Raw genomic sequence first — 8,798 nt, forward strand, 5'->3', positions numbered from 1 at the left:
CGCAGAAGTTCTGAGCAATACATTCAATCTGAAACCAATCATAGGGACTCTGATGTAGAACATAACCTTCCACATTGTTGTATTGAACGGTGTTTATATATATTATTTTTTTTTTTTTCCTGATCATAACATGACAACTAAAGAAAGGAAAAAGCCCAGAGGTATGATTTTTTTTCTTTGTAAGGCACTACTTACACTTTACACCAGTGGGAATAATTCTGGGCCATGAGATGGAGAAGCGATGGTGGTTCAGCCTTATTTCCTTCATTAGAGAAATATCATCCTGAACAAAATACATGCAGTGCAATGAGATATTTAGACTGACTTGTACCTTCACACAACACAAGCTCCTACACTTCTGAAATCTTTCTGAATCCTCACCTTGATCTTGTAGTAGCTTTCACAGGAGGAATCCCCCGTGTCATTTAGTTGGATTTTGCCCTTTTTGTGACTGAACACATCCCAGATGCTCAGTCCTTTTCCATCTTTGTCCCAGGCTCCTTCTGTTTGATAGGCTGAACCTCCGGCACCCCATGAAAATCCTAACAAACGCAACAATCGATCAGCCTGGTCGAGTTTGGCAAAACGAACAAAGGACTTAGCAGAAAATAAGTGAATACCAGTTGGAAAAGTGCCATAATAGAAGGAGCCGTGGTTGTTCTTTGTCCAGTCGAAGTCCTCAGCCGCAGACAGACACAGCACCAACACAAGCACATGGCACACACTGACGCCACAGCGGGGCTGCATGGTTCTCCTGCAGCACAAACTGATGAGATCTTCCCTGATATATGAGCAGGGATGAGAGCCCATTCAGTAACCACATTTAATCATACAAATAGGCAAACACGTCACAACCAAGGCAACAAATACACACGTTCTTGAAAATGAAGGATATTTGTACCAGAGAGAAACTTAAAAGTCCATAAAGAGTAATCAAGCAGTCTAGAAGCATCCAGTGTGATGGCCCATGGGGGGTCTCGGTCTCCTAATGCAAAGCCAAATGCCTCTTTTCAAACTCAATGGAGTGTGAGCTCATCGTGCTGAGGCAGGCAGATCCTATACAAACTGTGGTTTCACCTCTGTAAGCAAAGCTAATGTTTGAGAGGCTGATACATTTACAGTCAACACTCGCATGACAATGCAAGAATGTTTCTACACAAAATAATATGGACATCGTTGTGTTTTAGATGGAGATTAAATGCTACTTTTAAAAACCTGCCAACATTTAAAATTAAATAGTGAAAGTAACACTTGAAATATCAAATTAGAAATGTAGCCTAATATAATGAATCTGATCTTTATTTTATTTTATTTTTTTGCTTTAGCAATAAATATCATTATTCAATTCAGGCATGATCTTTTACAACTTTCCCAGATAAAAATGTTACAACTCCAAACCATCTTTGCCTATTTACCTGTAAACCCTATGAAGACTGCATTGACTTGAGGCCTGCAAAACTTTGTTTGGGAGTGAGAACTCTCCCAAAGCAGCAGGAGATGCAGAAAACTGGACACGTCTAATGAAGAAGTCTCCACTGCCTGGTGTGGCACCGCTCTTCTCCAGAGCCGTTTCCTGCAGGCAGCGTGAACGCTCGCAGCATTGTGAGACTCGATGTATTGTTTTACCTGTTTAGAAAATGCTGAATGGTTTATTCAGTTGAAAGTGTTTGCACTGCATTCCTCACTTATCTGAGTCAGATGAGGACAAGGGATACGCATAAGCTTCGATGCAAACGAAACCCTCAATTTGTACCTAAATTCATTTGTGATTACATGAACAGTAGTTGTGTTTTACCAGATTTTAAATTAATTTGAAATTGTTCATTTGAATACGGCACATACGTTTATGATTCCTGGCAAATTAGCTAAATTAGACATAACTGGGCATGACTCCGGCCACCAGCTGGTGGCAAATTGCTTCTAATATGGTCCTTATATGTGCAAAATTTGAATCAAGTGATATGCCACCTTAGCAGTGTGGTGGTGCAAGGAACATTTGTGACAATGAAAAGCATGATACCGCTGAATCTGTGTATATATGAGAATGTAATCAAAAAGTTACTATTAGTAATTCACCTGATGAAATGAAAAAAATGTTGATTAAATTAATGCTTGCAGTTATGCATTTTTCAAAATGGAATCACAAACATGAATTTCCAATCATATTATAATATACTAAAATGTATCTGCAATATACCAATGTCAAGTAAAGCATGTTTCGTTATAATTACAAGTGAACGATATTGAAATCAGAGACAATAAACAAAGCAAAACATTTATTTTTGTGCTTATAATTCTCATTTCTTTTAAAACAACACGTACATTTTATTCTCTTTTATGGCCCAGCCATAACATTTCATGACACGCATAACAACCAGGATTTTGGATTTTCAAGTGAATACGTCACCAAAAAAAAAAAAAAAGCCTAGAAAGCTACTCAGTAAGCACCTAATGATACTGTCTTATAGCATGTCAGTGACACATTCCTCACAGACTTTAAGTTAAATGATAGGGAGAAATCTAGACAATATGCTCTAAATTAGGCTAGAAATGGGCACTGCTAGCACCACTGACTATTACAATGTAACGGTTACTCCATCTGAATAAATTAAAGCTACCAACTAATAATACTACTAAAAGGTGTTCTCGTTAAGTGGCCAGATACGCACACAACCCATAATTCTTAGTAATCATCATCCTCCTCATCTGCTTCAGGCACAAATTCAAACTCATTGTCATCATCCTCTTCATCATATTCATTCTCCTCGTCGTCGTCATCTTCGTCTTCTTCCTCCATGTCATAATCCTCAGCACTATTCAGCAAGAGTTTGGTTCGATTGATTTCGGTCTCATCGTCGAGATTAATCTGCACCTGGAATAATTAATATGAATAAACTTGATTTCAGTCCAGAGGCAAAGACAAAGCAACAAAAGCTCAACTTCCAGTTACAGTAATGATCAAGATCATTTGCAACCTGTAGATACAGATCCTTCCAAAACTGCTTGTACCCTCGAGACCTCATATGTTGTTGGTCCCAAAATGTAAGCATTTTATTTAATTCAGAATGTGATCGAGTAACAAAGAGTAGAGAGGAATAACACTGAGTTTTCAAAGTTTTTAGCAAAAATCCTAAACATTCATTTAGCCTGCTTTACTCTGGCATCTCTAAATTAAATCTAATTTGTTACCAATTAAAACAGCTTTTCTTTTAAATTACATCTATTTTGTTCAATCATCCACAGACTGAAATTATTCACTCAAAACTAACTAAAAGTGATAAATACTACTATAATACTGGAAGAAAGCTATTGTGGGCTTGAATTTGGATGTGGTAGACATTATAAAGTTAATTAAATGTAATGCAAAATACTCTATTTTCCACTTGATTAATTCAAAGTGAATCAATGAGGTAATATAAACATAAAATAGGTACACATTATTCAAAATACCACAACATGTAGCCATTTGATGCGCTAAACTGAAGTAATTCATGTTCGTTTTACCTCATTTTCTGGCGAGGGGTCATGTGAAGCTCCTTCTGTTTGAGCGCTGATGATGGACTTCAAGGCCCCTTCTTCAAACTAAGACATGTGCAAACCACATGTGAAACACGAATATGTGCACAAACATCTGTAGATAAGGAATTCACAATCACCTTCAAGCGGTTCAGCTGGTCTTGTAGCATGACTTTGATTTTGAGGAGAGTCTCCTCTTCCTTCTTCAGCTCCTGCAAACGGCTGTGCATGTTTGTTGCTGCAATCAGACCATTCCTCAACACTGAAAGAGCACACCGGGGCACATTTATTATTTACTGGGAAAGTATTTGTTCCTTGTGGTCAAAATGAAATATTTAGGTTATGTTTTTTTTTTTCTTTTATTTCTATGTATAATTTTTCCAAAGGAAAAATCTCATATGTACTCCGTTGTTCTCGGCATTGGCAGCAACTGAAGTCAATTTTGTATTATAGCGGTTCATTAATATAGCTCGGTTTACTTCTCCATTCGTAAACCAGGGTAAGTTCTAAACAGCCTTACCTCTTTATACACACCGCCTAAAGTTCCATAACAGAATCTAAGGATAATGATCTCAATAAGGTGCGTCGGAGATTTCTTTTTATTTCTAACGAATAGGGGTTGTTATGCTACAGCAGGCTAACAGGCTAAAGTTTGGTGGTTCCTGTTGTCAAACAGGCGTCATTTCCGGGGCAAAAGGGGCTTTGTAGTGGTGACGGAAAATGTAGGAATTCCCCTCTTCTTTTATATGCGTTAAAAAATTACGCCGTCGTCGGGATTACAGATTAAATATCTTTTTTTTTTTGTTTTCGCATAGATTTGTCATTTTAAATATTAATCATTTTTAATGTTTTTTTTCTTCATATGGCTTTTAAATTGTTGATATGGAATGCACTGAGAGATGGAGGCAGATAAAAACGTGAATTTGGAATGATTATAGCTATCAAAACATTAGCTTAAACAGCTTAAACATATATAACAAAAGATTCATTCGTCAACATTACCGCAAAGAATACGACCAACAGGAAACGCTTACAGTAGAAAAGAGTCCAATTTGGCGACATCTTGTGGCAAGTTTTTGGTAATTGCCCACTTCGTCTCGCGAGAACAGTTGCGTGTTTGATTTAAACGAATTAATTTAATTTTGAGTGTAAAAATATATACCACACAATTATTTAGAATTTTTATTTTAAATTAGTATCCAAAAATAAAATATAATCAAACACATTTAACAGTATATATGTGAAACAATATTATTTTGACCCATCAAACCAAGATGACTAAATATTCAAACGTCTAGACTAGAAACTGCTTTATCTCGAAAAATAATGTCTAGTTAATTTTTGAATGATGTTATAATTCAAGCATTGAGGTATGTAACTTTACTCAACAGACCCCTAAATTTCAACGCCTTCAAGTAATTTATACATTTTTCAATAATAAAGAATGGTAAGTAACAAAAATAGATTTTTGACTATCAAAATAATACTTATGGCAAATTGCATCCATCTATTGTCAGCAACAGTTTTCTCAGAGCCCAAGAAAATGTAGTAGTTATTCAAATTTTTCTAAAATTGTGTCAGCAGGGAACTTTTTAAGAAGCTGTTCGTTACCAGTTTGGTATGAAAGAATTACTTGAATTTTGCCAAGAAACGCAACTGTAAATATTTAAACCAAATTAGGCTGTTTTCTGGTATGAACCTACCTTGCAATTAATATGTCTTATGCAATTAAGCTAAAAAGATATTTGAAAGACGAAAACATCTTGGAGGTGATAACAGCTACCCAACCTACTGTACAAGGTGGGTGTGTATTAGTACCAGTGTTTCTTGTTGTCATTTATTACCTGTCATCTTTTTTTTCTTTTTACTTCTGAGAGGTTTGAAGTGGCAGGTGTTAAGTTTATGGTTAAAGTCAGCCTAACTTTTAACATATGTTTGTGGTGTTCTTTTCCCTGTTAATAGCTGAGGGTCACTGTGCTGGATAACACATCAGGAACACACCTGGTAAAAATATAATTTACTTGACTCTTAATAATTGCTTTGATTTAAACATAAAATTATTAAATGTTGCAGGAATTATAAAGTTGAAGACATTTCTTAGAATACATTTACAACAAGCTTAACATAGAACATAGAATATTTCAAGCTTCAAGTAGACATTTTCAGGAATGCTTGTAAAATTGCCCTGGATTCACGTTATAAACAGCAGACGTAAAAATATACACACCCTTGTTAAAATACCACATTTTTGTGACGTAAAGAGACCACAAAAATCATTTGAAAATTTTGTATACTTTTAATGTAATAAATATTTTTCACCTGAAAAACTACAACAAATCCGTTAGCAGGTCAAAAATGCAAAATAAAATGTCCATCAAGCACACCCTGGAACAAAAACTTTGTTGATGCACCTTTTGACAAAACTTCCCCATTCAGCCGTCTTTTGGTTGGAGCCTCACATCACTGTTTTCACATTCTGTTCCATGATTGTGTAGCCTACTGAACGAGACCAGTAAGTCTCAGGTGACCATAGCAGTTAATCAGCTGATTAGGGTGCAACACCATACGTTTTCCAGTATTTCATTCTTTAACAATATTTATGTTTTCTGAGGCACAGAACTTTGGGCTTTTGTTTTCTCTCAGCCATTATCATGAACCTGACAAGAAATAAAGGCTGGATATATCTCAATGTTTGAGCAATAATTGTGCATAATTTTATATTGAGTTTCGCTTTCAAAAATGAGTGACAACCAATATTGAACTCTACCGCAATATTTTCTTGATACATACAGTATTTACAGTATCTTTGTGGGAACAGATGGAAGGCATGTACCCAGGAAAACTGAATTAATCAAAAGTGACTTGAACAACGTATTAGTTTAAGGGTGTGCCTACTTTTGCAGCCAGGATTTTACACTACTTCTCCTTTTTTTTTCCAACGGTTTTTCCTCTAGCAGATTAAATTTGTATTTTTATTTTAAGTAATACAGGGTCCTTGTCACATCGAAGGTGGAAACGAGTAGGGATATTGTTTATCTTGGCCTAACAGATGTGGGTCTTTGTCTGTGACCTTTTTATTGACTGTATGGGGAGTCAAGTTCCTCCTAAATCCCCTACGCTTCCACAATAGTATAAAGGAGCAAGTGGGGTAGATAACAAAATCAGTGAGAACAAAAATAAATCCCATATGGAACCTATTGTTGTGAACAAGATCTGAAACGGCTCTTAATCAGTCTTCAAAAATGTTTGAAGAGCCCATTAGGTTCTTTATAGGATTTCTTCACTAAGTCCATCCAGATGTGGATGTTGATAATGATACAGCACACAGGCACAACTGGAAACAAAAGAACTATAGAGGGGACAAGCCTGTCTCTGCTTACACACATGAAAAGAGGAATGCTGTGGGTTCCCCACATTCCCTAATTTTTCCATGTTCTTTGTATATTTAGCGGTTTTACATTCTTGGGATTCAGGGGGCACAGGGGTTGATTGCTATAGGAAGCTTCACAAAAGAAGTAGTTTGTATTAGACTCTAAAAGGTCACATAACAGAATATATTCCTCAAATAGTCGTTTTAAAAAGCAAGTATGTCCTCATAGGATTTATGTGTCATGACTTAAGATGGCAAGGTCTTATGAGACTATAAGAATACATACACACAACCTGAAATGAACAGAGCCATTTAGCCAATAATGAGTTCAAAAAGAGAATCGCAGTGCAAAACTCTGAGTTCATCAGGGTTTCCAATAGTTTTTTTTTTTTTTTGGGTGGGTCAAATGTTTGGAAAATTTTTGTCCTTTATCCTCCTTGTACCACAGCCTTAAAAAAAAAAATCTGCTTTCTGATTGGTTGTTTAGAGTACATGGGTGTGGGTCATTTTGTGATTATAGTGAAGCCACAAATATATCACTAAAATTTTGAAGTTAAATCATGCTAAATGAAATACAACCATGCTGCATTACACAAAAAGTTCACATTAAAAGTCGTATCACTCATTGGCATATGTGAATATAAGCTTACAACATTATATGAGTTTGTCTGTCTGGTGGGTTCCTTAATCTTCATGATGCTGTTTGTTCAAAAGTTACTCAACAAACATCTGAGGCCTTTGAATTCAAACTCCAAAAAACTTAGTTGTTTTGTGAACAACTGAAAATACAATTTATATAAACAGACTATGACTGACTTCAGAAAGCAATTGGTTGACCTGAATGTTATTGATCATCTATGTAAATAAGAGTGAAGGAAAATCCAGAAACATTTCTCAGATTTGTATTACTACAAATTTTGAAAAGTCTGTATAGTTTATCTATGTAGTTTACAATCTTGCAGTACATTTTGGTGGTCCATCAAATAAAATAACAAAGAGCTACATTGGAGTTGGTATTTGTAACATGACAAAATGTGAAAACGTTCAAGGGGTATGGATACTTTTGCAACAAGGCACTTTATGCAAACTTCAAACAAAAACCACCCTGTTTTCCTCTTGTCTACTTATGGAGGGCTGTTTGTCAAATGCATCAAGGGAATTAGGGGGGTAAGAGTAACCTTACCCAGAGAGGGGCCATGAAGGGGGATTATAATGACTGTAAAGTGAGTCGAAAGATGAAAGTAGGTGGTGACCAGTTCGTGGAGTCATTGGGGTCAGTAAGTCTCTGGGGAATCCATGCTTTCTTTTTTAACCAGAGCTGTGAAAAACCACATCATGGCCAACATTTCTTCCCATTCAACTTTGGTCCACTGACAACAATGCTTTACACTTAGATTAGTTTGTGCCTAACAAAAGCCTGTTTTTATCATTGAATCCACATTTCTTAACAATAGGAAAAAGGATATATGTGGGTGGTTTTAGGACGTTTCCTCTAAAACATTACACTGACGTGCACATGAGCCCAGTCCAGTGAAGGTAAAAGGTCGTGGAATGGGATAGAGCTTTTGTATCAAAGAACCTCTGTAACCTTTAAACATCCTGCCCAGTTGATTCCTGTTTATTAACAGTAGGTCATTAGGTTGTTACTTATGCTTTTTGTGATTTTATCAGCTCATCTAAAGATCAAGTAGAAGGATTTCTTCCTTCTATTAAATACAAATTGACACAAAGATTTCATCTGAGTACCTATTTCTAAAGTTTAGTAAGGCTTGCTACATATGTCATGGCTAACATTTAGCCAAGGGTGGAAGAGAATGGATGGATGGATGGATGGATGGATGGATGGATGGATGGATGGATGGATGGATGGATGGATGGATGGATGGATGGATGGATGGATGGATGGATGGAT

The 8,798-nt window shown here is 36.2% G+C and overlaps 2 protein-coding genes across 8 annotated transcripts in view; both read right to left on the reverse strand.

Annotated features, from left to right (window-relative positions):
• lctlb (lactase-like b) overlaps positions 1 to 1,584 on the reverse strand; it is a 7,214-nt gene extending 5,630 nt beyond the window's left edge. For 4 of the 7 annotated variants that reach the window (XR_533956.1, XM_008412203.1, XM_008412202.1 and 1 more), the window contains exons 1-3: positions 621 to 866; positions 382 to 542; positions 196 to 283 (exon numbers count right to left, since the gene is read on the reverse strand). Coding sequence is in view for 6 of the 7 variants with exons in the window: in XM_008412203.1 (XP_008410425.1) it covers positions 196 to 283; positions 382 to 542; positions 621 to 810 (439 nt within the window). In the remaining variant the exon portion in view is untranslated. The other 3 variants (XM_008412205.2, XM_008412204.1, XM_008412206.1) reach the window with 3 other exon arrangements.
• Positions 1,585 to 2,261: 677 nt separating this feature from the next.
• snapc5 (small nuclear RNA activating complex, polypeptide 5) lies at positions 2,262 to 4,191 on the reverse strand. The gene is made up of 4 exons (XM_008412199.2): positions 4,037 to 4,191; positions 3,657 to 3,778; positions 3,505 to 3,582; positions 2,262 to 2,872 (listed from the first exon to the last, which is right to left on the reverse strand). Exons 2-4 carry the CDS (start codon positions 3,744 to 3,746, stop codon positions 2,684 to 2,686), a joined length of 357 nt encoding a protein of 118 aa, XP_008410421.1. The 5' UTR covers positions 3,747 to 3,778; positions 4,037 to 4,191; the 3' UTR covers positions 2,262 to 2,683.
• Positions 4,192 to 8,798: the final 4,607 nt, after the last annotated feature.

Source organism: Poecilia reticulata, linkage group LG6 (assembly GCF_000633615.1).
Source record: "Poecilia reticulata strain Guanapo linkage group LG6, Guppy_female_1.0+MT, whole genome shotgun sequence".
NCBI lineage: Eukaryota > Metazoa > Chordata > Actinopteri > Cyprinodontiformes > Poeciliidae > Poecilia > Poecilia reticulata.

Bases quoted from the DNA above. Each gene is read 5' to 3' on its own strand.
- snapc5 (XM_008412199.2), bottom strand. From the start codon at position 3,746: ATGCACAGCCGTTTGCAGGAGCTGAAGAAGGAAGAGGAGACTCTCCTC. The intron at 3,583-3,656 runs GTGATTGTGAAT...CACATGTCTTAG, and splicing joins ACCAGCTGAACCGCTTGAAG to TTTGAAGAAGGGGCCTTGAA. The intron at 2,873-3,504 runs GTAAAACGAACA...TAATTATTCCAG, and splicing joins ACCCCTCGCCAGAAAATGAG to GTGCAGATTAATCTCGACGA.